At 64.5% G+C, this 27,871-nt stretch overlaps 5 protein-coding genes across 5 annotated transcripts; 2 read left to right on the top strand and 3 right to left on the bottom strand.

The window, feature by feature from the left end:
• Window positions 1–70: 70 nt before the first annotated feature.
• CHLRE_06g303000v5 (uncharacterized protein) lies at window positions 71–7,121 on the bottom strand. The gene is made up of 8 exons (XM_043063649.1): window positions 6,902–7,121; window positions 5,012–6,705; window positions 4,315–4,632; window positions 3,942–4,151; window positions 3,478–3,603; window positions 2,610–2,891; window positions 2,106–2,296; window positions 71–1,809 (listed from the first exon to the last, which is right to left on the bottom strand). Exons 2-8 carry the CDS (start codon window positions 6,701–6,703, stop codon window positions 1,413–1,415), a joined length of 3,216 nt encoding a protein of 1,071 aa, XP_042924355.1. The 5' UTR covers window positions 6,704–6,705; window positions 6,902–7,121; the 3' UTR covers window positions 71–1,412.
• Window positions 7,122–7,656: 535 nt separating this feature from the next.
• On the bottom strand, window positions 7,657–14,031 carry CHLRE_06g302950v5 (uncharacterized protein). The gene is made up of 12 exons (XM_043063648.1): window positions 13,260–14,031; window positions 13,047–13,166; window positions 11,822–12,738; window positions 11,382–11,630; window positions 11,116–11,214; window positions 10,889–10,960; window positions 10,498–10,687; window positions 10,114–10,289; window positions 9,694–9,891; window positions 9,252–9,549; window positions 8,948–9,117; window positions 7,657–8,809 (listed from the first exon to the last, which is right to left on the bottom strand). The coding sequence occupies exons 1-12, from the start codon at window positions 13,342–13,344 to the stop codon at window positions 8,543–8,545; spliced, it is 2,841 nt and encodes a 946-aa protein (XP_042924354.1). The 5' UTR covers window positions 13,345–14,031; the 3' UTR covers window positions 7,657–8,542.
• Window positions 14,032–16,371: 2,340 nt separating this feature from the next.
• CHLRE_06g302900v5 (uncharacterized protein) lies at window positions 16,372–19,857 on the top strand. The gene is made up of 7 exons (XM_043063647.1): window positions 16,372–16,517; window positions 16,608–16,693; window positions 16,847–16,934; window positions 17,103–17,180; window positions 17,430–17,543; window positions 17,768–17,854; window positions 18,056–19,857. Exons 1-7 carry the CDS (start codon window positions 16,452–16,454, stop codon window positions 19,319–19,321), a joined length of 1,785 nt encoding a protein of 594 aa, XP_042924353.1. The 5' UTR covers window positions 16,372–16,451; the 3' UTR covers window positions 19,322–19,857.
• Window positions 19,858–19,941: 84 nt separating this feature from the next.
• Window positions 19,942–24,988, top strand: CHLRE_06g302850v5 (uncharacterized protein). Its single transcript, XM_043063646.1, has 7 exons — window positions 19,942–21,243; window positions 21,505–21,705; window positions 21,872–22,009; window positions 22,226–22,328; window positions 22,491–22,851; window positions 23,093–23,311; window positions 23,673–24,988. Exons 1-7 carry the CDS (start codon window positions 20,122–20,124, stop codon window positions 24,370–24,372), a joined length of 2,844 nt encoding a protein of 947 aa, XP_042924352.1. The 5' UTR covers window positions 19,942–20,121; the 3' UTR covers window positions 24,373–24,988.
• A 31-nt stretch (window positions 24,989–25,019) lies between these two features.
• On the bottom strand, window positions 25,020–27,871 carry CHLRE_06g302800v5 (uncharacterized protein). Its single transcript, XM_001691362.2, has 2 exons — window positions 27,442–27,871; window positions 25,020–27,315 (listed from the first exon to the last, which is right to left on the bottom strand). Exons 1-2 carry the CDS (start codon window positions 27,588–27,590, stop codon window positions 26,223–26,225), a joined length of 1,242 nt encoding a protein of 413 aa, XP_001691414.1. The 5' UTR covers window positions 27,591–27,871; the 3' UTR covers window positions 25,020–26,222.

Raw genomic sequence — 27,871 nt, 5'->3', positions numbered from 1 at the left:
GGCCCTGTCAATGCGAGGTTTTTGTGCGGTTGCGGCAGTCACGCAGAGAATGCGGCGGAGATAGCTGAACAGCTGCTCATTGTTACAATGCCCTCACTTTTATTCGTTTAAGCTTGACACCCCGCGATGTGTCCGTCCCCGCCCAGACGCCAGGCCCCCCTGAGACGCTGGCGCTTCAAGTCAGCCCGCACGAACCAGCCAGCACCACCCAACCGAACACACCTATCGCATAGCCGCAACATGAAAAGCACAGGAAGCACGCAGCAGCTGTTCCTGCCGCGCTAATTGACCCAGGTCAACTCAAGCGAGAACCAGGGACCCCCTGACAATCTGATACCGCCTACCACCACGCGCGCACACTAGTATTTGCTCAGGTGCTTTGGCCTGGACCGTATCCCATACAAGCACCTTCTGCCAACCTCGTCGCCTTTTTATTCCTAACCACATTCCGTGTACACCGTTGAGGCAACGCACACCTGTAAGTAACCACGTCTGCAAGGTGTCATGGGTATGGACACTAAGTCTGCCAACCATACATACCGTCCTGCCAGGTCAGTCTGTGAGCCGCGCAACTGCCGTACTGCACGTCTGCACGCACCATGGTCACCCGCCTTGTCAGCTTGTCCCCCTTCGTGACCCAGCCCGCACACGTGCCCGGCCGCGCTGCCGCTCCGGCCGTCTTATCATTCCACACAACACATGGATGAAACAGCACGGCAATCATCATTGTCGACGTCGCACCTGTCCCAATCGAGATGAAGACAGCGTCGAAAGCACACGCCGCCGACCCAAGCTCGGCCGCAAATGCGCGGCGTGGTTTGTTCCGGACGGGCTTCACCACCAACGCCTTTAGCTCTACACAAGCGCATTTACCCTTGCATTTACCTCTCGAATGCCAAACCCGGCACACGACGTGGCGCACAAACATGAATCACCCGGCGGCCGTGCGCAAGCGGAAGGGCCACACACCCAGCTTGCTTTTGACCGCCGCACAACACTCGGCAAAACTGTCGGACGCGACGCACCTTGGCCGGATCCCGCGAGCACCACGATGGAGTACTACCGTACTACTCGAAGCTTCACAGCCTTCGCCAGATGCCGCTAAAAGGATGGGTATCAATACAAGGCCTTACCAGCAGCTTTGGACCCTACGGGGCTACGAGCTCAGACCCTGCCGTGACATGCACTGCAACGGCACACTCGCAAACGCCAAGCGGTCTGGGGGCTCTGGGCCGCCCCCACCGCAGCGTACAACGGGTGGTAGGGGTTAGAGATGATCAGATGCACAAACGCTTTCTCCCACGACCCATGACCAACCCCATACCGTATATGATGTAACTACAGCGCACATAAAGCGGAAGCTGGTGCGCGGTAGCAGCCGCGGCTCCACAGCCCCACACACATGCACACGCCTACGCGCCCGCACCCGCCTCCACCTCCTCTAACAACAGCCCCTCCCCGCCTCCGCCTCCACCACCACCTCCACCACCCGCCGGCGCGGCCAGCGCTAGCCCGTACCCCATCACCTTACTCCCACCGCCCGCGCCCCCAACACCTCCCTCCCCGCTGCCTCCATCTCCCGCGCCCCCGCCTCCGCCCAGCCCCTCCCCGCCGCACACGCCGCCGCCTCCTCCGCCGCCGCCCATGTAGGCTGCGGCGCTGGCCGAGGAAATGACGACCAGGCAGGGCCGCTGCTGCCACAGCCGCGCCACGGCGGAGGGCGCCAAGCCGCACTGCACTAACGTGAGTCGCTCCAGGGAGGGCATGCACACCGCCAGGAACAGGGCCTGGTCGGGGAGCACGTGGCGCCTGTGCGGGGAGAGGGAGGGGGAGGCGCGTGCACATAGCTTTGAAGAGGAACAGAATGAGTGTGTCTGTATGTGTGCATGTGTGCTAGAGAGCACAAGGCAAGGGACACGCAGGACTGCACATGCGTGTGTGTGCCCGGGCCAGGAGTTGCGTGAGGGCGAGGTTTGCGTGATGCTGCGCCGCGAGGACGGGCCCGTGCGCTGCAAGCGGGCTCTGCCCCTCCACATCCGCGCCGCCCCGCCCCCGCCCCCACAAGGGCTGACTACCCCCACCCCCCACCCATTCGTCACACCCACCTGGACAGGTCAAGGTGCCTCAGCGCGCTCAGCCGTGCCAGTGCCGCCACCGTGAAGGGCCGCAGCGGCTCCTTGGCGGACACGGCCGTGGCGGTGGCCAGAGCGCTGGCGGCCCAGCCCACGGCGCCCTCCAGCGGCGGCGGCGGCTCAGACATATCCAACTCACGCAGGTTGGGCAGCGCAGCCAGGGCCTGAGCGAGGAGTGGGTGCGGGTGGAGGCAGCGGTTCGGTAAACGCCGAGGAGGACTTGTCTCAGGTCCGGAGAGAGAGGGGATCAAGGGCGTGAGCAGGCGAGCAGGCCTCAAACATACCCCACCCCACCCTTCACACACCCTCCCCCACCCCACCCCACACGCACCCTCCCCATCCCAACCATTAGGTCAACGCCAAACCTCCTCCGCGCTCTGTGCACTGGCTCTGGGTCAAGGTTCCTTTAGGATTAGAGCCCCTGCCCCTGCCACCTCACCACCAGCCTCCCCCCCCCACCCGCCTGCTGCTCCTCACCTCCACCAGCTGGTACGGGACGCTGGGCAGGTTCCCCATCACCAGCCCCGTGAGGCCCGTGAGCCCCGGCAGCACGTGCAGGTACTTTGCCCAGTGCTCGTGCTGCGGGCTCAGCGCCAGCCGCCGCAGCCCCGGCAGCCGGCCCAGCGCCGCCACGCCCTCGTCCGTGACCCAGGAGGCGCGCAGGTCCAGGCAGGACAGGTTGGAGGCGGCGGCCAGCGCGGGCAGGCAGCGCGCCAGCTGCACGTTGTTGAAGGACCAGTTGCGCTGGATGTCCAGGACCTGGGAGGGAGGTGGGGCGGGCGGGAGGGACGTGAGTGCCAAACCCAAACAAACCGCGGGCGGAGGAAGGATGGGGAGGATGGAGAGGAGGTCAGAGGAGAGGGAGCGGTGGTGGGGGGGAGGCTATGAACGCAGCGGTGCGGACGGCGCCTCGGCTTTAGATAGCCAGCGGCAGCGGCCCGAGGTACGGTAGGGCTTCGGACACACCGGAGGCCGAGTGACGGCACCGACCCAACCCCAATGGCACTCGCGCTCTCTAAGTCAGGTTTCTATAAGTCACAGCGAAGTCGCGCGTTGCAGGTTGTCTTACGCATGCACCTATCAGTTCTGCGGCGACCTCTTCTACGGCTAGAGCCTTGTTGAAACCAGCCGTAACAACCAGCGACCGGGCGACGAAGCAGCCCATGCAGTTCTCCATGCTGGCGCCAACCGTGTAGTACCCGCTGTTCCCACGGAACGTGGGCGCTTTGGAACTCGTGGTTTAACCTGACTCCATTCCTCATTGACGGCCAACCCCCCACCCCCTTCACTTCTTGATTAATCATGAATGTGACCCCCATCCAACCACACGCACACACGGCCGCACCTGCAGCTCCTTGAGTGCGGGCAGCAGCACCGCCAGTGTGTCGCCGCTGACCTCCACCGTGTCCCGAAGCACCAGGCGGCTCAGACACGTCAGCGCCGACAGCTGCCGCACACCCGCGTCAGTCACCTGTGCACGGGGGCGAGGGGGGCGCACACGGCACGGCATGGACGTACAAGGTCAGGGGGGGGGTTACATTCATGGCTATTTAAGGAGTGAAGGCGTAGCCAGGTACAGTACGTTGTTACCAACGTCCAGGGGGGCGACGTGCATAGGCACCGGACCATCGGGGTAGGCACGCGATATCACTTGTAGGTGCCACGAACCTGCACATGTGCGCATGCCCTTGCTTTCCACCCTCATTACACCAGCCAGACATACCCCGGCCCCATCTGGCCATCCCCGCTAGCCTCCCATCCCCATCGGCCTAAGCCCACATACCCCGCGCCCCCGTCCCCCGCGCCCACCTCCTCCCGCACAAGGCTGAGAGACCGCAGTCCCGGCAGCAGCCGCGCCGCAGAGCCCAGCCCCTCGTCCCGCACGCGCGTGTGCCCCAGCTCCAGCCCTCGCAGCGCCGTGAGCGCCGCCAGCGGCAGCAGCCCCTTGTCGCTGAGCCGTACCACGCCGTGCAGGGACAGGTACTGCAGCAGCCGCAGGCCGCGCAGCGACTCCACGCCCTGTGCGCGGTCGCGGTGGCGATTGCATGATTGCGGGGAGGCACGCGAGCGGCACATGCGTGGGCCGGGCGGGCACTTGAGTACAGCTTACCACACCGCCCCGCCCGCACAAAGCAAAACACCCCCCCCCCGCACTCCCCCAAGCGCCTCGCGCCTCCTTCACCTGGTTGGTCAGCTTGCGGCAGCCGCGCAGTGAGAGGCAGGTCAGCCCGGTCAGCGCCGACAGCGGCACCAGGCCGCGGTTGGTCAGCGACATGCAGTCCCTCAGCGTGAGGCGCGTGAGGCTGGTGATGCGGCACACGCTGGCAACGCCGCGGTTGGACACCCAGGGCCGCGAGCGGTCGTCGCCCAGGGTGAGGGTGTGCAGCTGCGCGGCGGAGGGCGCGCGGCTGAGCACCAGCAGGTCGCGGTTGCGAATGTTGGCGCAGTGGTCCAGGTGCAGCGCGCGCAGCGTGGCGAAGCGCGTGATCACCGTGCGGACCTGCGGGACAGGGGGCGGCGGCGGTGGGCGTTCGCCGTGGGCGTTGGCGGCGGCATGCCACGCTGCACAGCGCTGCCATCAATCCAGGTCCCCCTGCGCGGCGCCATGCCCAGCTGATACCGCCGACCTGCTCGGCTGCTTCCTGCCTGTCCTCTCCCCTCCCCTCCCCCTTGGGCCCCCGTCTCGGCTTGTCTGTTAAGCTGGCACAACAACACAAAACCCCAGGGTCTCTTGCGTTTGGTTACAACTAACCCCGCACATACGTACGCCCTTATTCCTACCCCCCGCGCCGTAACCCCCCTATCGCCCGTCCACACGGCCACACACCCCATCCATGCCGGGAGTTTCGAGTCGGGCTCGGGCACAATAGCCCCCTCACCTTCATGACGTTGGGCGACAGGCACTCCAGATGCACGTCCACCACACTGCGCCAGTGCCGGCACACGCAGCGCATCAGCGGCGCCATGGCTCCCAGCGCGCCGCCCGCCGACAGCACGCCCATCACCCGCGCCAGCAGCCCCGCCGTCAGGCTGGCCCAGGAGCTGGCGTGCTCGCAGATGGGCCGGTTGGGGCTGATGTACTCGCTGTCGCTGTCGCCCGCCGCGCTGCCGGCATCGCTGCTGCAGCCCTCCGCGCCGCCCAGCTCGCCGTCCTCGCCGAGGGCAAGACGTTCTGTAGTGGAGCTGTCGCCGCCGGGGCCGGCGAGGCCTGCCGCGCCGCTTGCCGCGCCGCTCGCCGCGCCGCCTGCGGCGCTGGACGCGCCGGCGCCGGCTGCGCCGGGGGCGTGCAGCAGCGTGTACGCGTGCGCGCCGGCGGCTAGCATGTGTGCGGAGAAGGATCCATCGCTGAGCGGCACGCGCGCCGAGGAGCCGGAGGATTGGCCCGACGGCGAATCGGCGGCTGAGGCGCTGGTGAGCGTGATGGAGTTGGAGGACGCGGGGCGGCCCGCGCGTGCCGCGCCGGCGGCTATCCGGTGCAACTGTAAGTGCTGCGGCAGCTGTGCTGGTTGTTGCTGTTGCGCTTGCGCCTGTTGTGCATGAGCTTGAGCTTGGGCTTGCGCTTGTGCCTGCTGCGATTGTGCTTGGTGTGCTTGTGCAAGCGCTTGGGCCACCTGTTGCTGCTGTTGGTACTGGTGCTGCTGCTGGAGATGCAACTGTAATTGCTGCTGCAGGCGTTGCTGCTGCAAGGCTTGCTGCTGATGCTGTTGCTGCCGCTGCGCTTGCTGCTGTAGATGATGCTGTGCTTGTTGCTGCTGGAACGCCGCTTGCCGCAACTGCTGCTGATGCTGTTGTTGCTGCTGCGCCTGCGCCTGCGCCTGTTGCAGCTGCACCTGCTGCAGCTGCACCTGCTGCTGTTGCTGCTGCAATTGCAGCTGTTGCAGCTGTGCTTGCAACTGCTGTTGCACCTGCTGTTGCTGCTGCATAGCCGCCTCCGCGCCGGCCGGCACGGCAACTGCCACCGTGGGCCCCGCGCGCTGTTGGCCGTACACGCCGCCGCCCCCAACGTGTGGACCCGCGCCCGCCACTCCGTACGCCAGAGCACCCGCCTGGCCACCTATCACAACACCCTGACCAGCTGGCACGACACCGCCGCCTGCCACGAACCCGGCCCCACCAGGCGTGGGGGCCGGCATCCCCGCCTGCTGCTGACTCGCCCACGCCTGCCGCTGCAGCAGCTGTTGCTGGTGATGCTGCTGCATGAGCTGCTGCTGTTGCTGCTGCTGCTGTGCCGCGAGCAGCGCCTGCTGCTGCTGCTGTTGCTGTTGCTGCTGCTGCTGCTGCACAGCGAGGTTGAGGGCCCCGCCGGTCTGGTCGCCTGCGAGTCCGAGCTGATGTAAGTGCTCATGAGCGCGAGCGTGCCTCGCTATATGTAGTGCCGCCCTCCCCGAAGCCCCTAGCTGGTGCCGCTGCGGCCCGTTGAGGGCAGCTTGCGGGATTCCGGCAACGACATTCACGACCGGAACTCGTTGGACCGGGTTTCCCACAGGCAGGGCAGCAACTCCAGGAACGCCTGATAAAAGCTGCTGCCACAAGGCGCCCTGAGGGCCACCAGGGCCCCGCAAATCGGCCATGCCTGCTCAGGTACCGACCGCGAAAGGCAAGCGAGGAACGAACGAAACCTCTAAGCGCATCGTACGAGGTTATTCGGTTTAGCAGATGCGCGCTCGTGTCGCTCAGCACAAGAAGTCCGTTCACAAACGACAGGCCCTCGTCCGCGGCAAGCCATACCGTAGTTGACACCGCCCGCTATGAGCTTCCGCATCACTCACCGTGCTAGCGCAGTACCTCTGCGGCGTGGCGAAGCAGCATATTACTTGTCCAGTAAATTCAAGCTGCAGCGCTGCGAGCGCGCAGTTCCCGGCACGTAGTCGGTGGTTCAAGGGTGGATAAGAATGCAATTGTGAAAGAAGTGACTCGCGGCGATGCTTGCCTTGGCCCTAAGAACTCAGGCGAACAACGGTCCGTTATGAAAGGTCTCGAGATGTTCAGACGTGCCGTTGCTATGTCTCAGTTGCATAAAGAATCAATTTATTGTTCTCGCAGGGGCTGAAAGATTTCAGACTCGGACGTCATCAACATCGGCTGCCAAACCCAAGCGCCCGCGAGCGCCCCTGGTGCTGCCTTGCTCCGGAGGGCACCCCTTGATGCCTCAGCTTTAAACCTAAGGCTGCAACGTTGCGAGAGGAGTAAAAGCCCACGCACTTTATCCATCCAGCTAGCTTGTCGCGTGTCGTGTAAGCCCATGAGGTATGCTAGCGCAGGGGCGGGCAGGGCGGGGTTCCCCTGACAGAGCGGCAAACAGCGGCAAAGCAGCAGCAGCAGGCCAGCAGCAGCACTTGTCATGATTGGATTTGAGCGGCGCTGGTAGTCATTTATCCTGTGAGGCCGACGAGCTGGCGCCTGGTTTCCGTGCGTGAGAAACACAACAGTCGACGTGCCACAGGCTCACTAACGGCTTCCACACTCTACAGGCGGGCTGGAGTGTGTCCCTCATCCGACTTGCACCCTTGTGACAGGGGTTTCAAGGCAACATGCTTTACATGAAGGCATGCATGCCAACTCGCCAACTCCCGGGCGTCAACGCCTGCTTCCTCGCCCGGACAGCAATGGCTGTACGGCAGACCAGTCAACCACTCAACCCTTCATCCGCTCCTGCAGTGCCCGCAAGGGGCACCTCGTGGCGGCACCCCTGGTTCCCTCGAACTGATTGCAAGTGCCAAGCAGCTGCTACCAATTGCCTCTCAGCCCACTGCGGAGCCTCAAACACACACCAGTCAGGCCGCAGTGTTCAAGAGTGCCTCCACCACACCGCCACGAACAGCTGAAGTTCGCGGGTCCTGGCAGCGTGGGGAATGCTCGTTTCTATAACCTCCACTCTAGTATCTCATCCGCGCAATCGCAACTATCAACACCCGCTGGGGTCTTAGCTACTTCTGCAATCATCGCAATCAATGGCAGTCATAAGAACATAATCAATTGGCTACAACCAATAGCAGCTCCACGCAGTCTAGGTGGCCCGGTTAGGGCTATGGTTACGCGCTTGCGCAATCAGCAACCGCGCCTCTAACAAAACGTTCCCTATGCGCCACTATGATAATACGGTATGTATGCATGCATACACCTATACACTGCAGCCTAGAGCCAGTTCGTCCAGGTGCTCTGCGTTAGCAATCAATCGTGCAGAGGGCACCCTTGGCACGGCATGACTAATAACACTAGCCCCACAGAAGGGGGGGGGGGTGCGCAGCTTGGACCCGGAGCGTTGCAGGCAGCACATTGCTAATCTTAATCTCTCAGAGCGCCTGGCGAGAACCAGCCACGCGTTAGGACAGCCCCCAGACGGTGGCACAGTGCAACGGCTGCTCGCGGTCTCTGTTCTTACGCTGACAGCCTCCCGCACGGGCGCCCGCCTATCTCGCCACTGTGGCGGTGCCGCTGAGCACTTTGCGCTGCAGGCGGCGCCTTGATGCGTGGGGCGTGGCACAGGTGGATCGGCACACGCCAGCTCCCTTGGAGCCGCTGGTGCCGCTGCCGCCCTTCGCGCTGTCCGGCAGCGCCGCGCAGGCGGGCTCACCGCACCCGTCTCCGAGCTCACCACCGCCGCAGCACCACCACACCAGCCCTGATGATGGCGGCATGTCGTGCGACAGGAACTGGAAGTGCCCACTCGCGTCGATCTGTGAGGGGCACGCAAGGGAACGAAGGAGAAGCTTGTCAGCATATCGCAGTAATCTGCCCACAATATCATGCAACTCCAACACTATATAGCGAAGGCGGAGGACAAACGGCACAGTCGCGTTTGACATGTGGCTTACCGGGAATGGCAGTATGTCGCGGCTACCAGCCGGACGCACACGGGCGCAGTCGCTAGGGCAGGTAATGCAGTTCTCCCCCGCCCACGCATCGCAGCGCCCGTCGCCGCAGCGTGCGGCGGTCTCGGAGTCCGCGCCGCAACAGTCCGAGGGACAGCTTAGCATGCTCTCACCTGCTCACACGCACGCATGCACACCGCAGGCCAGAGTAAGTGCCTATGCCTGTCATGGCGCTCGCGATATTGCTACAGGCCCTTAAGGATGCGCTTTAGCATGGAGCCTGTTGTGCCCCAGCCCCGATCCTCACCAGTTCCACACACGCCGTCACCGCAGACGCCCGCTAGAAGCGACGATGCAAGGTCGGACAGCGCTGACAGCTGGTCCAGGCCAGTGGCCGCCGCAGAGTCAAACGCAGCTTGCACCGCCACCATTTCGCCTGCAGCCGAGGTGTCTATGCTGGCAGACCTGACACCAGCGCCACTGCTGTCGCTGCCAGCTGCTGCGACGGCCATGTCACCAAGGGCAGCAGAGCGCGTGGAGGCGCCGGATTCCAGCGGCGCGGGCGCGGTGCCGCACTCCCGCGGACTAGAGGTGAAGCGACAGATCTGCGTGTGCATAGCAACACACAATACTCGTGAAGTGACACCTTTGACATCTGCTCACTTCAGGCCGCGCAACAGCACGGACTCTGTTGTGTTTCACCACGCACACATCCTTGTCACTACAGAACGGTACTCCTGCCCGCCAACCTGCAAGGTGGCTGTCATGCCGTCCACAGTCGACGTGTCGCGTGGCGTGGACCTCGCCAGCACCAGCAGCCGCCAGGGGAAGGCGGCGGTGGCGGCGGCCTGGTCGGCGGGCGGCCACTGCTCGCCGGCGCTAATGTTGCCGACCAGCATGGAGTAGTTTCGGGCAGCCAGGGTAAGGTCGCCGGTGTACGAGTGGATCTGCGTGATGGTGATGAAGATGGTGGTGGTGATGATTGGGATAGGAAGAGACGCGCGTGCTACTGCTAGCGCCTGGCCGCTTGAGCGTGCCTCCATTCACGAGGTGCTGCCAACTGCTCCAGGGCCATCCACAGCAGGCCTTTCCACAACGCCAGACGAGCACATGCTCATCAGCCCCCCCATCATTCCATCATCCTCAGCAGCTGCTCGCCGGGAACTCACGTGCACGTGCGCGTCAAGCTCCTTGGGCAGCCCCGCCTCCGCCAGGCGCGCCAGCTTGTAGGAGAGGTACAGGTAGCCGCGGCGCAGCACGGGGTCGGACATCCAGGACACGGCCACAGTCACGAAGTTGGAGTCGGACACAAAGCTGGGCGGCAGGCGGATGGTCTGCCAGGAGCCTGCGGGCGAAGGGAGGCGAGGGGGTTGGGAGCAGGTAGGGTGGCCCACACGCCAGGACATGCTCGCGCCATTCAGCAGTTGGCGTGCCGCACTGGGGTGCCCTTGTACTGGTGGCCTGGTCTCGAGGTGCAGGGCGGGGAGCAAGGCTCAGCCGCTGGCGCCCAAGCATGACCAGCCACCACCCTTGGCACGCGCGTGTGCTCGCACCTGCCGGCAGCGAGGAGGCGTTGAGCTGCGCGATAGGGCTGTTGATGCCCAGGGCCTGGCCCTGCGGCGCGTTCCAGCACACGGGCGTGGGGCCCATGCCCATGAGCGCGGCCACGTCGCCGTACTGGTCGATGGCGGGGTCGTGCACCGGCCACACCCAGGAGTGGAACAGGCCCATGTTGTGACCGATCTGGGTGGGCAGGTGGGAGCGGGGAGTTGGGAGGCGGGTTGGGGGGTGGGGGCAGAGTGGGGAGAGGTTGGAGGGCGAGGCAGGCGTGTACGGCTTGGCGCGGGTATGCGCAAGGAATCGTGCAGGGGCAATGCCAGGAAGCCTTCCCGCACGTGCACACGCCACATGCACGCATGCGGGGGTGTATGTTTGTGATCTCACCTCGTGCAGCAAGCTGCGCGGGCTGGTCTCGCCGAATGACCAGATGTAGCAGTTGCCGGTCCAGGCGCAGTTCTGCAGCAATGGTCGTACAGGCAATGTGCGTAAGGATCTGGGAGGCTCATCGCAAAGCCAGCTGCGTGTTGGGACCTTATGCGCACAGCTGCTGCACTGGGAGGGCACAGCCAAGGGAGCCCCGGCCCCGGCGCGTGTGTCCAGCCGCCGCGCACCTGCATTGCCAGCGCTGCTAGGTTGGGGTTGCAGTTGGCTGTCTGGGTGGGGAAGATCATCAGCTTGTGTGTGTAGCTCTTGACGTCAATGTCCGTGTTCTGCGCATGAGAAGGGTTGTACCGCACCACAGCCAACATGGGCATCACACACAGCAAGGAGACAGCAACTATCTCACATGCACGGCGGCCCCTTTCACCTCTCGAGTCCCCCTTCGCCCTCTGCACAAACTCTGCTGCCCACGGCTTGCTTGCTGCTGCCCACTCACGTCTGTCAGGTACTTCATGGCCGCCTCCGCCCAGCCCTGGCGGTCCACGTCGCGGCAGTTGCTGGCGCTCCAGTCGCCCAGACTGCCGCGGCCGGAGCACGGCAGGTCCACAATCACCGGAACCACCAGGTTCTCGAAGTCGTTGAAAGCCCACTTGCCGTAGCTGCACTGAGTCACCAGGCTGTCCATGGTGCCATCCTTGGTGGTCTGCGGCGTCGCGAAGGACTTGAACCAGCGCTGGCGCATGAACTGCGGACCGAAGGGATGGGGAGAGTTGATTGGGGGCATTGGGGTCAAGGGCGTGCGTGGGTATGGGCTACCGGCTGGAGACAAGCCGTGCAGCTGCCTGCAGCAGGGCCGGGGGCTCGGCACGGCGCGCATGGCTGTTACGAGATGGCAGGTACGATGCGGGTTGCTGACTGCATACCCACGCTGCATACCTGCGGGTCCACGCCTGTGGCGATCTGGCCGCACAGCCTGACCACCATCACCAGGGACGTCAGGCGCTTGGCGTTGCCGCGCACCGGCCACACGGGCGCTGGGTCTGTGGGCACTTGGTCGCCGCGCGGCTGGATGATGCTTGGGGGAGGCGGCGGAGAGGTGGGAGGCGGTGGCGGGCTGGGAGGCGGACTTGGGGGCGGCGAGCGCGGCGGCGGCGGAGAAGGCCGAGTGCGAGTGGAAGTCGGCGGAGGCCGCTTCGGGGGAGGAGATCGGGGAGGCGGCGAGGGCGGAGGCGGAGGCGAGGACGCGGGAAGGGGGCGTGGGCGGGCGAAGGCACCGCGGGGCTTGGGTGGAGGCAGTGAAGGGGGCTGGCTGGGAGGCGGTGAGGGCGACTGAGTGGGCGGCGGTGTCTTGGCCCGGGAGATGCGGGGCTTGGGCGGCGGGTGGGAGGGGGGATCGCTGGGAGGCGGCGACGGTGACTGGGTGGGAGGCGGTGGTTTGGCCCGGAAGCTACGGGGCTTCGGCGGCGTGCGCGGCGGCGGCGACGGCGGGAGCTCCGGCGGCGGCGAGGGTGGGATGGCTCTCTCCCGGCGCCTGATCGGCGGGGGCGGGGGGGCTGCCCCCGCGTCCGGCTGCGGCGGCGGGGGCCGCTGCCTGCGCGCTGCCTCGCTGTCGTCGAGGCGCATTTCGATGGTCGCATCGACAATGGCCCCAGCAGCGGCAGTTGCGTTGGTGGCTCCCCCGTGTCCTGCCAAAGTGTCAAGTGTCTGCTCGCTGCCCGGGGCGTTCGTCCCAGGCTGGTGTGATAAGGCCGCGAGGTGCGGGTCTGGCCCGCCTTCGCTATCTACCAGGAGCTCTGCGTAGGTGAGCGTCCGTGAGCTCAGCTCGCAGCGGCCAGTGACTTGTACGAAGTCTCCTGTGGGCACCAGCCAACCAAGCAGCACGGATGTGGTCACCGGGCCGGCAGGTACGGCACAAGTGCAAGAGGTATGGCGTGGCTCGCATACGAACGTTGCCTGAGGCAGCTTGATAGTTGTGGGTGTTTTCAGGTGGGCGGGCTGAATGTGCCCGAGACTCCCCCGTGTTCGTAGAGGAAGATGGACGGGTACACATGCGGGGCTCAGGACTCAAGTGGTCTTTCGCACCACGCACAGCGTGAAGTTGCGGCAGATACCACGCTGAGGCCCCTGAGGTGAAGCGCACGTTGCACTGTTGGGGGCTCACCCTGGTCTGGGATGGCGACATCGGCGCTCGCGGGCACAAGGCGGTAGCTTGGAAGCCGGCTCTCGTCGTCGAGAAGCCAACTCTGGTCGCCGGTCGGCGCACGGAAGATGGCGACAGGCCCTGTACAGTCGTGTGTAAATCGTTTCGTTGACTGTGCTTGGGCGCGGCTGCTCAGCGACAAGGCACACCCGGATGTGAGCGCCCAACAATTACCGGTCAGCGTGCAGTCAGCCGATGCTTGCGACCCTTGCGACGCATCGCTGTTGATCAGCAGTCTACTTTCAAATGCGGCCGGCATAAGCAAGAGGGCCACCGCCAGAAGGCAGCGGGTCGCCATCGCGTCGCCGAAATGGTGCGGGCCGGCGCTGCGCCTTGAGCACCCAGTTGTTCCGTCACGATCGAAATCGTACTTAAGGCTTGAAGATATTGTATCAATAAATGGGATGTTGAAATAGGCCCGCCGCGACGAGTCGCTGTTCTGGGTGCAAGCTGTCACTGACAGACTTCGTTGTGTCAGTGTGTGCATGTCATTATATCAATAATAAATAGGAGTATCTGTTTACCAATGCAGCAAATATGGTTCGTGGACTACTGGATGTGAAGTCGCCCAGGCTGTTCGGTCGTTGTTGTTGTGCACAGCAGACTCACGGGACTGCTGGAGCAATGAAAGATATAGCTGCTATATGATATTGTATGTGTATTACTTGCGATCGTATGTAGTCGTCGCTGGGGACTGGCAAAGGAGGTAGTTGCACGTACTGCCGCTTGTAGCGCAGGCCGTTTCCGACCGACTGCCGGGCACTCCAAGAGCCTCAGTGAAAAGACGGCGTATGACCATTTGATAAATAAGGCTTCAAGTGGAAACTTGATCAAGTAGGGCTGGGCCCAGAGGAGCCACATGCCGAGCACAGCTGTCCGTCTGGCCTTGCACGCGCCGGTATTGGATCCTGCGAAGAAGTTGCGCGCGCGTGTTAATCCCGATGTCCTTATCCGTAATGATGACACTCAGTGGCTTCTACGGGGTAGCGCTCCCGCCCAATGCGCTGCTCCGAGGCTCCAAAGTCCCAACATCCCAGCCTCTCGTAGACATCGTAGCGGGTAACTCGGCTTGCAGCCGGCCTCGCGCCCCACGGTTTCTGGTCCACACCCGTCCTAGCCCTGCGCGCGCGTGCGTCTTTGTCACAGACCTGTCCTCAACCTCCGCAACTCTTGACCCGGGCCCGACACACGGCCGCCGCAGCCTTCGAACAGAAGAACTGGCAAGAGCACCCTCACACGATTCACAGGCGCTCGCACAATTTCTCCTGCAGCAATCAGCGCCTCCTGCCCCCACACTTTTGCCCTGAAACCGCCCAGAAAGGCACCCCGCACACATACGGTAGCGTTGACACCTTTCAACCTGGTAGCATTCATAGTGGGGAAGCCGACTATGCTTATAGAATATTCGAATGTGTTAATGCCATGCGTCACAACCGTTATGACCCGTCGAAGATGGGAGGTTGATGTCTTGATGAGGGGGGCCTGACCCTCGTGTGGTGCACCCCTGTGTGTCCTGCCTGACAAGCCGCAATCTCGGGACACTCGCCCCTTAGGCGATTGCAATCAGCCCGCAAGCATGCTGACACAGTAAGACAATCAACCCGCACATATCGCACCCCAGCATCTACCTGCTCAAGCCGGCTCAAGCTGTCACCGGACATCTGCTTCCAGCTCCAGAGGCCCAACTCCGCATTCCCCTGCAGACGCTGGCGGCACACTCAGCCGGCGATTGCGTTGACAGCCACCGCACGGAGTAATGCTCCACGGCAGCACCGACCTTACACCACCTGAGCTGCACGGCTGGGACCATCCCTCAAACATAGCCTGACATGCGCACGCTGGCGCGTGTGCGTGCGTGCGTGTGTGCATGACGGTGCAGTCTGGAGAGTACCCTGCTCTGCTCATGCGAAGACATCTTGCAAGAGGAACGGCAGTTTGGACTAGCGAACTCCGTGTGGTAGTCAGGTGGGACCAACAACAGGGAGGTCAACGCTGCAAGACACGTACGGCGGTACGGGACGGCCTTACCGTGTAAGTGCCGACAGTGTGGGCAGAACGCCCGTCAAGATCCAGACAGGTGGTTGCAATCAGAGGAGTTTCCGCGCCTGGTTCCAATGTTCCATGCCACATGCTCAGGCCAGGACTCCCGGAGACACACGTGTGCAACTGTGCATGCTCAGCACTTTGCAGGGCTGTGATGCGGCTGGTGCCCGGTGCTCGTGACATGGCACTCAAATCAACCATGTTGCCACGTCCCGTGCAGCTGAGTTAATGGTGAAGGAGACGCGTCAATGGGAACTCCAGGTAGACGGACTACCCGGGCTGTTCTGGCTGCTCTCAGCGAGCTCCGGTCGCTGAGCGGAAGGCTCAGCTGCTGGGAGCTTCGGCTCAGCGAGGGGGTCTGCAGGCTCAGCGCGCTGAGTCGCTCCAGGTCGCTCGCCCAGCCGGATGAGCGGTCCGCACCCCCGGATTAGCCGACCAGGTGCCCGGATGAGCCGACGGCCCAGTCGATGAGCCCGGCAACTCAGCGCGCAGTTTACTCATCAAGATTAGCTGTACAGTACCACGCTGAGCGCCCATCGGAGCTCGCACGGCTCAGCGTGAAGCCCACGGGAACCGGGCGTGTCATCCCTCTGCTCCAGCCATGCGGCCGCTCAATGCGACACGGCATAAGCCATAGTGGCACCATCTTCGAACGCAAACAGACTGCTCCCGCTGGCTTTGTAGAGTCCAAAGTTACTACCTCGTATGAGGTGTTGTGGCCGGGCATCCTGGCTGTGGTGTGACACCTCGATCTGCTGCAACTCCAAGGCCCCAGCTGAGGTGCCTCACTATGTCCCAGTCATGCGAGTCATCCTGAGGTTCTGTGCTGGCTTCGCTGGGGGAACACAGCACTCAACCGTGACCTGTCTCGCTGGTTGCGTAACCGGCTGGTGCTGGTAACGAAGATGCTTTCGGGAAACGAAATACGCATGCCGCCAGCGGAAGGTGCCGGAGCTAGAAGGTGGTGTTGGCGTGCAGGGGTGCCCCTGTTGGCCTGATGCGAAGTAGCCTCAGCTGTTGCCGCGGGGCCGAGTCACCCGAATGGCTCAGCCATAGAGATCATGCAACCATCATGGCATTATCGGTTCGGTCAAGAGGCTTGGCTGAAGCTGGGAACTGGCAAGCGGGCGCAGGGGCCTGGGATTGGTGGCACGCGGGACGGCGGGAAAGCAGGCGTGCAGAACCCAATCTGTGCTCGGCTTGTTCAAATTCATATATACTCATAAATTTATACAAACGTACAGTAAGTGCGATCAGATGGCCGCGACTTCGCTTTGACGCTGTGCAACACTCGTTGGGGAAGTAGCTTGAGGACCCTCAGCAATGGCCCAAGCACAGCAGCAGACGGCGAAGGCTATCAGGGCGCTAGCCCAGAAGCCCGAGAACAAGGTGAACCCTGCGCTCGTAAATCGGGTTGTCATGGGCGAGCGCCCTTTCGATAGCACCGTCCGCTAAGCTCCAAACGTCATGTTCCTGCAGCGTTGCTTTAACTGCGACTCGCTGGGCTGCGCGTATGTCGTGCCAGCGTTCAACGTCTTCGTGTGCACGGAATGCTCAGGAATCCAGTACGTGGTGCACAAACCTTTGTTATCAACTCGCCATGCCTGCCATGCCCATCGAGGATGGCCTGGAGCACCTTCTGGCGGAACTGGGCGACAGCTGCTCCCTCCCCTGCTCGCTCCCTCCCCTGACTCCCCACCCTCCGGGCCTGTGCGCAGCATGAAGGTTGGGCACCGGGTCAAGTCCATCAGCATGGGCACATTTACGGCGGAGGAGGCCCGCGCCCTTGAGGCAGGCGGCAACGCGGTAAGTGGCACAGCGATGTTGGTTGTGCAGTAGAAGAGCAGGCCGGGGAGGGGGCCGGGGCGGGCACGATCGAGCGTCTTGTTTCAGGGCACGTACTTGCGTGCATGGGCTTCCTACCAACATCATCCTCAGCCCTTCGCCCACTTTTACTTGCTGCTTGGGCTTTAGGTGGCCGCCCGGTCCTGGCTGGCGAACTGGAGGCCGGAGGGTGACGCCCGAAAGCCAGTGGACAAGAACGCGCGGAAGGTGGGGAGCCAACCGTGCGGTGGGCAGAGCGCGGCGGAGGGTGGCGCGCCGTGCGGTGCGCAGATGCCATGTTGTCAAGGCGGAAGCAAGGGCATGCAGACTGCTTTATTGCTGAAAGTGAAGCGTTGCGCTCATACTGGACACTGCATGCTCTCGCCACACCTAGGCCGTTACCGCTTGCAAGCCGCAACCACACTTTTGCTCCCTCGGTCCCTGCCACGTGGACCCCCACTGCCCCACGCACCACAGCTGGACGCCTGGGTGCGGACCGTGTTCCTGGACAAACGCTATTTTGGCGCTGCGCCGCCGCAGCCAGCGGGCGGTGCTGCAGCAGGCGTCGGTGGCGTGGGCTCACCAGGGCAGGTGGGCAAGGCAGTTGCGCAGATGCTACCACGAATCGACGCTGTGCAGATTGCGTTGTTGAGCCCCAGAGAGAGTTGTTGCTGACCCGCCTGTACTCTTCTCGCTCACCTGAGCTGTTGCAGCCGCAATTAGCACACGTGTATGACCGCGGAAGCGAGCGGGGCAAGTGGTGATTTGACCCTGCGCTCCGCTGCTGCCCATCCATGCAACCCTCTCCCGCGCAGGCGTCCCGGTCGGGTGACACAGATAACATCCCGGTGCGGCCGCTCACGGACGTGCTGGGTAACGGCTCCGGGTCGGTCAAGCTTACGGTGAGGGGCGTGGGCGCGACCCGGGAGCCGTACCACGGCGTGGCTGGGCAGCAGGCTGGCAGGGGCTGGGCCCGTACAGGGACTGTGTGTGCTGTCGCTAGCGCTAGGCATGATGCCGTGCAGACTTGTCTTCCGTCACGATCGGCATGCCAGCGCCGGCGGCTCCCTAACGCTCTAGGTGCGGCTTACTGGTCCGCGCAGGTGAGCCCCACGCCCTCGCTCGGCGGCTCGGGGGCTACCAGCACCAGCACAACGTCGCCGCCACCGGCTACCCATCCGGCAGCCACGGCCGCGCCCAAGCCAGCTGCGCCGCTTGCCTTCACCGACAACGCCTTCGGGGACGCACCCGCTTTTCCGGCAGCAGCGGCGCCTCGCGCCACGCCCGCTCATGCTGTCGCGCCACCGGCGTTTGACCCCTTTGGCTCCTACGTGCCTGCGGCCGCCTCGCCTGCAACGGCCGCTCCAGCAGCTGCACCGGCGCCACAGCACGCGGCTCCGGTGGCGGCAGCCAGTGGCTGGCCGCCGGAGCAGGCGCCAGCATGGCCGAACAGTGCGCCGGCAGCACACGCGAGTACCGGCGCCGCGGTTTCCGCGCCTGCGGCGCAACTACCGCCACCGCCTCACCACCACGCACACGCGCACCCGCATTCGCACACCCAAAACCACCTGCACCAAGCGGCGCCGCAGGCTGCTGCGCCCACGCTGGCAGCAGCCCAAGCGGCGCCCGCGGCAGCACCGTCTTCGGCTAACGGTGGCTTCGCAGACGACGCGGACTGGGGTGCTTTCTCGGGTGCTCCGGCACCTGCCGCGGCGACGTCGCACGCCGCACACGCGGCGACACTGTCCACTAGCTCCGGCGGCGCAGCTGCGCAGGCGCACGCCCCCGCGCCGGCGCACGCGCCGGCGGCATTGCACACACCAGCGGCAGCAGCACCTGCCCATACCGCCGCGCCTCCGCCTCCGCCTCCGCCGCCCTCGCCGCCTCCGCCGCCGGCCGCGCCGCGCGCGGAGCTGCCCAGTGACCTGTTCAGCGAGCCTGTCATGCAGCACCCGGTGGCGCTGGCGGGGCCGGCTGTGGCAGTGGTTGCATACGGCATTGCCCCGGGCGGCCTGGTGCCGGGGGGGTACGGCGTGGGCGTGCCGCAGCAGGCGCCGTACGGTGCGGTGGCGGCGGCGGCGGCTCCAGCGCAGCCGCACCCGGGTGCCATGCCCCTTCAAGGCGGAGCGCCGGCGGGGTATCCCTTCCCGGGCGCCGGTGCGGCGCAGGCCGAGTTTCCGGGATTGGGGGTGAGTTACGGCGTGCCGGGCATGGCCGCAGCGGCTGCGCCTCCGGCCGCTGCTCAGGGCTATGGGCCGTACACAGCGGCGCCTGGGGCGTTCAACTTCGCGCAGGTGGGGCAAGCGCTGCCGACGGCGGCGGCGCCCGCTGCGCCTCCGGGGGCGGCGAACGGGAATCCGTTTGCATGAGGCAGCAGCGTGCACACAAGGGACCTGTCGGCGCATGATTACGGTGTAGGAGAGTCTTGGGCATTTGGTGTGTGTGCCCCTGTGTGCCTGGTGTGTATGCATACGGTCTGATGGGCAGGGCGCATGGGTGGTGTGGAGTATGGGCAGGTAAAAATATATATGGTGGAATTGAGTGTGTCGACCGATGGTGCACAGCGTTGAAACGTCCTGGCATAGCTCATCAGTTGACGCCACTGGCAGGTACCGACGCGCACGTAACAGGGACTGCATGTGTAGGCGCTGGGCTGGTGGAGTTCAAGTCGGATGCGTTGCGTTCAAGTTGCGCATGGCGCTGTACGGACTGCCATGGTTAGAACGGATACCGAACGCAGGGGGGGCGTGGCAGTACGTCGACGCTTGGGCAGAAGCAGGGCGGGGCCCATGGATGGGCCTGGCCTGGGGTTTTGACAGCGTCCCAGACTGAGGCGTTTCTCTCAACAGTGCTTGTGGAAGGCTCCTGTGCGACGCAATTTGTGCAAGACAATTTATTTCGAAGGCACAGCAGCGGCCCCAGCGTGCTGCTGAGCTTGGTTGAGCCGCGACAGTTGAGAGCGCACGGGCATCGCACATTTTGCGTAGGACACTACACGCGCTCCGCAAGCATTAAAAGGTGACAGCGAAGAAATCGCAACATTTTAGCTCCGTAGGATTCATTTCACGCGCGTAGCTTTGCTCGACTGTTGCCACGGACTGTTGCTCGCGGGCTTTGCGCACAGTCTAGGAGCTGTGAGCCGCAGTTGCTCTGGCTCGCCTAGGCCAGCATGAGTGACAGCGATCCGTTCGAGGGTGTAGAGTTGGGGGACGACTTGCCAGACCCCACTCAAGAAGAAATTGACGACTGGGCCACGCTAGACGTCGATGAGGATGAGCCAGCCTCTAGCTCGCCTCATAAACGCAAGAGCAAGGAGGCGGCCAGGCCCAATGCAGCGGAGCCTGCGCCGCGAGTACCGGAACCCGGAGCAAGCGCGCCCAAGTCGCCGCTCGCGACGCCTGTGGAGGCGCCTGCGCAGGCTGCGAGCAGCCCTGAAGCTGAGGTGAAGGCTAAGGAGAAGCCAGCTGCTCCGGCACCGATCTCGGCAGCAACAGCCAAGCCGCGCAACGATTCACCTGCACCCGCACCTCCCGCTCCGAAGCCAGCGGCTGCTGAGGCAAGCTCCGTGGATCCTCCGGCACCAGTCGTGAAGCCAAGCGAGCCTGAGCCTGCTCCCGTACCTCCTCCCCCGGCAGCGGTGCAAGTCGCGGAGCCCCCGACAGCTGCTGCTCCCCCGGCTCCGGTACATGTCGAGCCGGAAATCGAGCCCGCGCTTACGCCGACCGATGACGCGCCTAGGAAGGCAGCGCCGGTCGAGGACGAGCTGCTTGACGAAGAGGACGACGCCGCGGCGCAGCAGCAACAGCAGGGTGGTGCCGGGTGGGGCTGGGGCTGGGGCACCGGCCTAGGCCTGGGCGCGCTCGGCGGCAAGCTGCGTGAGGTGGCTCGCGGCGCCGTTCGCGACGTCAAGGACCTCACGGAGACCTTCCAGGCAGCGCTCGCTGACGTGACCGGTGCGGAGGACGAGGAGGAGGAGGCGGGGCGGCTCAGCGCGCTGGACCGGGCAGCCGAGGCCGCTGAGGGCGAGTCTGCTGCCGACGCCGCAGGGGCTGAGGGTGCCAGGAAGGGCGAGGCCGAGGACGATGGCGACCCAACGCACGCGCCGCGGCCGGAGGGAGAGCTCATGCGGGCGGGCCACGGCGTGGGCGGGGCGGCCGGCCGCGCGTACCAGCCGCCGGCACAAGTCCGCGGCGGCAACGCGGCTGGCAGCGCGCGGGGCTCCACCGGCGGGGCGGGTGCGGAGGCTGAAGACGCGGCGCCGGTCGACCCAGCCCTGGAGGTTGGCCTGCAGGTGTGTTTTTGGGAGCGAGAGGGGGAGAGAGCTAGGGCGCCAGCGTACTGTAGCCTAAAGGTTTGCGTACTGGCCGCTTTTCGCCCTTCATGGTTGAGCCTAATTTACTTGCAGCGGCCGCGTGCACCAACGCGTTTTTTTGTCGTGAGGACAGCCGAATCCTCGCCCGCGCCACACGCTTCCTCCCACCCTTGCCTAACAGCGCTTGCCTTCAAAGCGTGACATGTGCCCCTCTCCTGCCCGGCCCTTCTCATTTTGCAGGCCATCGATGCGCAGGTGGAGCAGCTGGCCACTGGCGCCGCCAAGGCCTTCAGCAGCCTGTGGGGCGGGCTCAGCAGCGTGGCCAAGGTTGTGGCGGCGGAGGTGGCGGCTAGCGTGGCGGACGTGCAGAGCAGCGAGGCGGTGCGCGGCGTGGCGCAGATCGGCACGCAACTGGCGCACACGGCGGAGCGGGGGCTAGAGGTGAGGCGGTGCCCGGGGGTGCCGGGGTGGGGCGCCTGGGGAGCGTGCGGGTGGGTGCGCAGTGTTGCACATGGCCAGTCCCGTGCCTGCAGTTTCGGGTAATGTGCAAACGCTGCCTCCTGCCTTGCTGAAACTTCACCTGTGATGCCCTCTCTTTTGCCCGCAGCGCGTGGGGCGCACCGCCATGACGCTTCTGGAGGAGGTGGCGGGCGTGAGTGCCGCGCAGGCCGGCCGCCGCCGCATCTGGGGCGAGGAGGCGGACGCGCGGGCCGCGGACATGGGCCATGAGCCATCCAACTTCCAGGTAAGCAGGCCGGGAGGCAGGGTAAAGCCGTGCAGGCGTCTTGGCGGGCGTCGCGGACCGCTGCTTAGGCGCATGCGCTGTGGGTTCTGGCGTCTGGGGCGCGGGTGCCGCAGCATTAGGCCTGGCCGCTACCTTGCTCTTGCGCTTGGGAGGCGAGCTAGACTGCCAGACGCGGGCTCGTTCCCATTCGCTTGTTTTGGCCCCCCTCCTTCGCAGGACTTTTTCTACATCTACGGTGGCGAGCAGCTGTCGGAGGAGGTGGACAAGCTGTCCAATGAGTGCAGCCACCTGTGCAACAAGAGCCGCGCCAAGCTGGAGGGTGAGCACGACGTGCAGCACACTCCGCAGCCCTGCAGCTTGGATTCCAGACTTACAGTGGTGTGCGTGCCTGTGCCCTTTCCTTGCCCCTCCTGCTTGTTCCTCAATTGCCGTTGATTTGGTTGCCGTCCTCCCTTTGGGGGCTTTTGCTCCTCCCGCACAGCCGACCAGCAGGCCGCGCTGGACGAGGCCGTGGCCCGCCTGCTGCCCTACTTCAACGACCCCTGGGTGCACCACTCCTCTTCCTCCGGCGCACCTGCTGCTGCCGCCTCCGGTTCCAACGCCGCCGGCGCTGATACAGCTGCTGCTACAGCCGGCCAGCTGCACGAGCTGGACGACAGCAGCCGCGAGGCCGCGGAGCGGCTGGCTCACATGTACGACCCCATCGGCTACCTGTGTCAGGACAGCCTGGCGCGCAGCGAGGCCTTCCTCATGCAGCTGCGGGAGGCCGTGGAGGCGGCGGCGCGGCTGCAGGGCACTGCGGCGGCGGCGACGGAGGAGGGAGGCACGGCCAAGCGCGTCAGGTGTGGCCGTGGCGTTGTGGGGGAGCGGCCTTGTGTATGTGTGAGGGGGTAGCGTTGGGCTAGAGCAATGTTGTGTGTGGGGAGGGGATGTGAGGCGTTTGTGATGGCGGCTGGGGAGAGGAGACGGGCTTGGCTATGAGGGACTGAGCGTGCTGGTAGGTGGTGGGCGTGGTGCGGGTTGGGGTGACTCAGGAGCGCTGCGCGTGACGCGCTTCCCGGAACCCTCGCTTGGCACCCGCAGGAAGTCGGTCGAGGAGGACGACGAGGAGGAGGAGGAGGACGAGCTAGACGAGGAGCAGCAGCGCGAGGAGGCGGAGGCAGCCGCCCGGCAGCGGCCACGCGCGCTGCTGGACTCGTTCCGCGCGCACTTCACCAAACGCATGGCCGAGGTGACCACGGCGCAGCTGCAGCTGCTGCTTAACCTTGGAGCCAGCCTGGTGGCGCCCGCCCGCACCGGCAGGTGAGGGGCAGAGGCGGCGGGGTGTGTGAAGGAAGGAGTGGGCGGGTGAGAACCGCGGGCGGCAGGCACAGCGCGGTTTGTGTACGTGTACGGATGGCAGACGTTGCGGGGCGATACATGTGTCCTAGACCAACAGGAAGTCCCTTGGGTGATTGGGGCGGTGCTACGTACATGACATGTGAATTAACCGATTAACGCCGGGGGCTCGATGGGTTGCTTGCTGTTGGCAAGGGGTATACTCTGCGGCCTTGCCACCACGCCACAGCAGCCGACTGGCCGACAATGGCGTGTGCGGTCTGCGCAACTCTACTCGTACACCGCCTCACGCCGCCTCACGCCGCCTCCCCACTGACCCGCACAGGCCCGCGCCCGACGGCATCTCCTGGCCGGACAGCAGCGAGCAGCAGGCGGCGCTGCTGGCGACCGAGGCGCGGCGCATGGTGGCCGACCTAGTCGCCATCACCGCCGCCTACCTGGCCACGCTGGACGCGCTCCGAGAGACGCTGGCTGTTGTCGCCGCAGCTGAGGCAGCCGCTGCGGCTGCGGAGCCTACCAGCAAGGTGGAGGGCGAGGACGCGGAGGCTGAGGCGGGCGTGGAGGGCAAGGCCAAGGCCGCGTCGGTGGACGGAGCAGGTGCGGCAAAGCCGCCTGCGGTGGCGCCGCCGCTGCCGCTGGACGCGGCGGCTCTTGACGAGCTGGCGGCTGCGCTGCGGTCGTATTCGGAGTCTGCGGGCGGCTGCATCAAGAGCCGCTACAAGGGCCTGTTGTACGCAGTGCTGCTGCGGCGGCTGGTGACGCGCATCGCGCAGCAGGAGGAGGAGCAGGCCGCGGCGGCGGGCCCAGGCAAGGTGGAGGCTGGGGAGGAGGAGGCTGCTGCCACGGAGGCGGGGTCGGGCAAGGAAGTGCCGGGCGCAGATAAGGCCACCGAGCCGGTGGCAGTGGCGGAGGAGGGAAAGGAGGAGGAGGAGCAGGAGGTTAGGGCATTGCAGCAGCCGGAAGTCGGAGAGAAGCCACCAGCTGCGGCAGCAAGGGCAGAGGCTAGTGGCCCTCAGGTTGATTAAGACCAGGGACACCTGCTGGGGTGGTGAAGGCGTTAGGTACAAGTGACAGGAGTTAGTTGCGACGTGTGGTCGTGTGGATTGAGCAGTTAAGAAGAGGGGCAGGTAGGTTTTAGCAGGTGTATTGGCACGTGAGCTATTGTTGTTGATACCAGGCCACCATGCGCCCTTGGTGCTGGTACTGGTGGGCACAGGAGCCGTGTATACTTAATGTAGGCAGGGCTTGCATCTAGGTAGGCCGCCGCCGCTGGCGAGAAGGGCCCTAACCACCTCCTCGCCCATGGCATCCAGGGGCCCCAAAATGCCTAGTTTAAACGTTTGGGGGCGGAGGACTCTGCGAAGGGGTAGTTGGTGGGTTTCGGGACTGTATGCAGCCCCACACAACGAGAATGCAACCCCCAAATTGTGTCCAATCTTTCTCGCCCGAGGGCCTGCATTGGGGCCCGTTTCTTTCCGCTGTCTGAAAACGCAAGCCCTGGGGTGTAGGCATTAGTGTAAAGTGCAAGTCGAGCGAGGCTTAGAGCGTTGCACCTTAACGGCTTGGCTAGGGCTGCCCATCCAAGAGCCTTGTCGAAGTAAACGAATTGTAGGCCTGCATGCGGTGTAACGCATTGAAGTGCTGGACTGCTGGAGCCCTGCTCGTACAGGACGCCCTGTTTCATGAGTCACATGCCCCATCGAACAATTGCACTACTGCCCGCCCGCTGCGATGCCAGGTTTCCTGCCCCCACCCCATTCGTGCTGCGACCGTGCTACACCGCCAGCTATGCGCCTTGCCAAAGTGCTGCCTGTCCTCCTTGCCGCACCTCCGCCTTGACGCATCCCACCTAGTGGACTCCCTGAACCCCGTGCGAAGCGATGGGCACAGACAACACAAATCACGGTTCTCTTGCATGTCGCACGTCTCTGGTCACCAGCGTCAGAAGCCCCAACACGCCCAGCAGTACACACCGACTGCCGCCGCCCGCTGCACCACTGAGGCACACAGCACGCTAAGTGCCAGATTCGCACGGCGTGGGCCCAGCCCGCGTTCGCCGGCGGCAGCGCACCAGCACCGCCAAATCACCTATGCATCTGCACTCATTCCCCCCGCCATTGAGTCAAGTTTGCCCTGACCTCGCTCCCTCCATACCCTGAATATATGACATCCTGCCATCGTTGACAGATTGCCCACTCAATGCCCACCTCGCCAGCCGCAATTTAGTGAGAGTCTATGCTCGTGAATAATCGCTAGTCTTCAGAGGTAACCCTACCTAAGCTGATATCCGTTGGATAAGCCTCGCTGCAGAAGTGCCCTATGGCTGCTGCCAACGCTGCGCCAATACTACGAGCACGGCAGCGTACCATTAAGCGCGCCGGCACTGCTGAACGCACACGGCACCCTTAAGGCGGTGCGCAGCAACGCCACCCAGCTGCAGCCGCAGGGCTTAAGCGTGGACGCGACTGCCACCGCCATGCCGCTGCCACCCCTTCCGCCGCGGCTTCGCGCCATCCACTGCTCACTCCGTCACCAGACGCGGTGCCCGCCGCACGCTCGCCAGCGGCAGAGCTTCATGCCTGTGCGGCGAGAGCGCCAGCAAAGCGCGGAAGCTAGTGCTGCCATAGCCAGTGTTGGGAGGCCCCACGCCGCCTTCGCCGAAACCATGCAGGGCATGCACGGCTGCTGACGCTGCTGCGGCTGCCAAAGCGGCTCCGCTGACTCCAATCTCAATCTACCCCGTAACCGGCTCTGCAATCGCCCCTCCGCGCTGACTGCTTGCTACGCTAGATTGTGGGCCGCCGCGCGCATGCGCGCCGCAGGCGCTGGCACACACGCCTTATCAGACAACCCACGTTCTGTAATCCCACCCCTGCTAGTCATTGAGTTCGCTCCCCAGCTCCTTGGCTAGGTACTCCTTCAGAGCCGCCGCGCAGATCTCCGTGTCTGTGGGGCTGAGGTTGAACTGCTGCGATAGCTCGCCCGCCAGGCTGTCTGCCGTGTCCGTCTCCGGGTCGAACACGAACTCAATGTCGCGCTTCAGCTGGTTCTCCTCGCCCGGCTTCGTCACGCCCAGCATGGTGAGCTGGAAGTGCAGCTTGCCCTCCGCCGTCTTAGCGCTGAACACGAACTCGTAGTCCTCGCCCTTGAGGCGGCCCACGGCGATGGCCGCCTCGCCAGCCCCCACCTCCGCCTCCACGTCTCCGGTCGGCCGCCGCTCACCCCCGCCGCGCTCACCATCCATCGGCAGACCCGGCAAGCTTTTCGCCGAGGCACTGTGCTCCGGGTTGTCCGTCAACTGCTTCTCCTTCCGCACCGCGAAGAAGGGGTCCGCCAGCAGCTGCTCCGCCGTCGGCCGCTGCTCCGGCGGCCCGAGGCATTTAGCTATGAAGGTGCGGGCCTCCTCGTCCACCACGTCCGCCAGCAGGTCCGGCCAATTGGAGCAGTGCTGCGGGTCGAGCTGCTTGAGAGTGATGAGCTCCAGCATGCACAGGCCGAACGCGAACACGTCAACCGACGTGTCGAACGCCGCCTTGTGCCCCTCGTGGTCCTCCCAGCGATATGGCAACAGCGTCGCGAGGCCCAGGTCGCCGATCTTGATTTCGCCGCTGTGGCCGTTCACATATATCTTATCGCAGCGCAGGTCGCCGTGCGTGACCGACGGCGTCATGCCGTGGAGATACTGAAGGCCTCGCAAGATCTGTTTGGCCATGCGCTTGACCGCCTTCAGGTCCAGATGCTTGTGCATGTTGCGATACTGGCGCAGGTTGCCGGAGGTGAAGAGCTCCGTAATCAAGTTGATGCAGCCATGCTCCTCGTCTTCCCAGCAACGAAAGCACTTAATGATGTTGGGGTGGTCCAGCTCCAGCCCAGTCATCATGTCTTTCGCGACGCTGTGCAGCTGCTCCTGGCTTAGGTGGTTGGATTCCGCGCTGACCTTGCTCCACGCCACATCAATGCCGATTTGGCTGCAGGGCAAGGCGGCGGCGGGCAGGTTGGACGGCGGCCCTCCTCCATTTCCGCCGCTGGGGTTCGCGGTCCCGCCCAACCCGAGCAACGCCCCCCGACCCGGGCCCCAAACAGCCCCGACGCACCTGTTGAACGCCTTGAATACCGTCTTGAAGCGCCCTTTGCCCACCGGCTCCTTATAGCGGCAGTAGCTCCCCTCGGGGTCCACTTCGGCTATCTCATCGTCGCCGTCGCCCGCGTTGTGCGCTGAACTGGAAGGCCCTGAATCTGCCATAGCTGCCTGCTTAAATCCACGTGTCTGGCTCGCGGCCAAGCCACTAAAAACCTATACACAGAGCACTGCAAGCCTCTCCTCTGTCGCTGTTCGCGATACCATGGCTGCAGGCTATCGCAACATTATTTGCCACTATTATACAACAATATTTAGGTATTATCTCCCCGAGGAGAGCACTTCAGGTCTACTAGCCGTGGCGCAGGTCGCAGCGGTGCGGAGGAGGCAGAATATCATGTGATGAGGGTGGGTGCGAAAAACTACAGCGGCACAAAGTTTGCAAC

The sequence above is a fragment of the Chlamydomonas reinhardtii genome, chromosome 6 (genome assembly GCF_000002595.2).
Source record: "Chlamydomonas reinhardtii strain CC-503 cw92 mt+ chromosome 6, whole genome shotgun sequence".
In the NCBI taxonomy this organism is placed as follows: domain Eukaryota; kingdom Viridiplantae; phylum Chlorophyta; class Chlorophyceae; order Chlamydomonadales; family Chlamydomonadaceae; genus Chlamydomonas; species Chlamydomonas reinhardtii.
This window is presented reverse-complemented; position numbering and strand designations above follow the sequence as displayed.

Coding starts and splice junctions, on each gene's coding strand:
- CHLRE_06g302800v5 (XM_001691362.2), bottom strand. CDS start 27,590: ATGGCAGATTCAGGGCCTTCCAGTTCAGCGCACAACGCGGGCGACGGC. Junction 27,316..27,441: donor GTATTCAAGGCGTTCAACAG/GTGCGTCGGGGC, acceptor CTTGCCCTGCAG/CCAAATCGGCATTGATGTGG.
- CHLRE_06g302950v5 (XM_043063648.1), bottom strand. CDS start 13,344: ATGCCGGCCGCATTTGAAAGTAGACTGCTGATCAACAGCGATGCGTCG. Junction 12,739..13,046: donor TGTCGCCATCCCAGACCAGG/GTGAGCCCCCAA, acceptor TGGTGCCCACAG/GAGACTTCGTACAAGTCACT. Junction 9,118..9,251: donor TGACGGCGTGTGTGGAACTG/GTGAGGATCGGG, acceptor GCGTGTGAGCAG/GTGAGAGCATGCTAAGCTGT.
- CHLRE_06g302900v5 (XM_043063647.1), top strand. CDS start 16,452: ATGGCCCAAGCACAGCAGCAGACGGCGAAGGCTATCAGGGCGCTAGCC. Junction 16,518..16,607: donor CCCAGAAGCCCGAGAACAAG/GTGAACCCTGCG, acceptor ATGTTCCTGCAG/CGTTGCTTTAACTGCGACTC. Junction 17,181..17,429: donor TGGACAAGAACGCGCGGAAG/GTGGGGAGCCAA, acceptor CACGCACCACAG/CTGGACGCCTGGGTGCGGAC.
- CHLRE_06g303000v5 (XM_043063649.1), bottom strand. CDS start 6,703: ATGGCCGATTTGCGGGGCCCTGGTGGCCCTCAGGGCGCCTTGTGGCAG. Junction 4,633..5,011: donor TGTCGCCCAACGTCATGAAG/GTGAGGGGGCTA, acceptor CCTGTCCCGCAG/GTCCGCACGGTGATCACGCG. Junction 2,892..3,477: donor CCGCACTCAAGGAGCTGCAG/GTGCGGCCGTGT, acceptor CCTCCCTCCCAG/GTCCTGGACATCCAGCGCAA.
- CHLRE_06g302850v5 (XM_043063646.1), top strand. CDS start 20,122: ATGAGTGACAGCGATCCGTTCGAGGGTGTAGAGTTGGGGGACGACTTG. Junction 21,244..21,504: donor CCCTGGAGGTTGGCCTGCAG/GTGTGTTTTTGG, acceptor CTCATTTTGCAG/GCCATCGATGCGCAGGTGGA. Junction 22,010..22,225: donor ATGAGCCATCCAACTTCCAG/GTAAGCAGGCCG, acceptor CCTCCTTCGCAG/GACTTTTTCTACATCTACGG.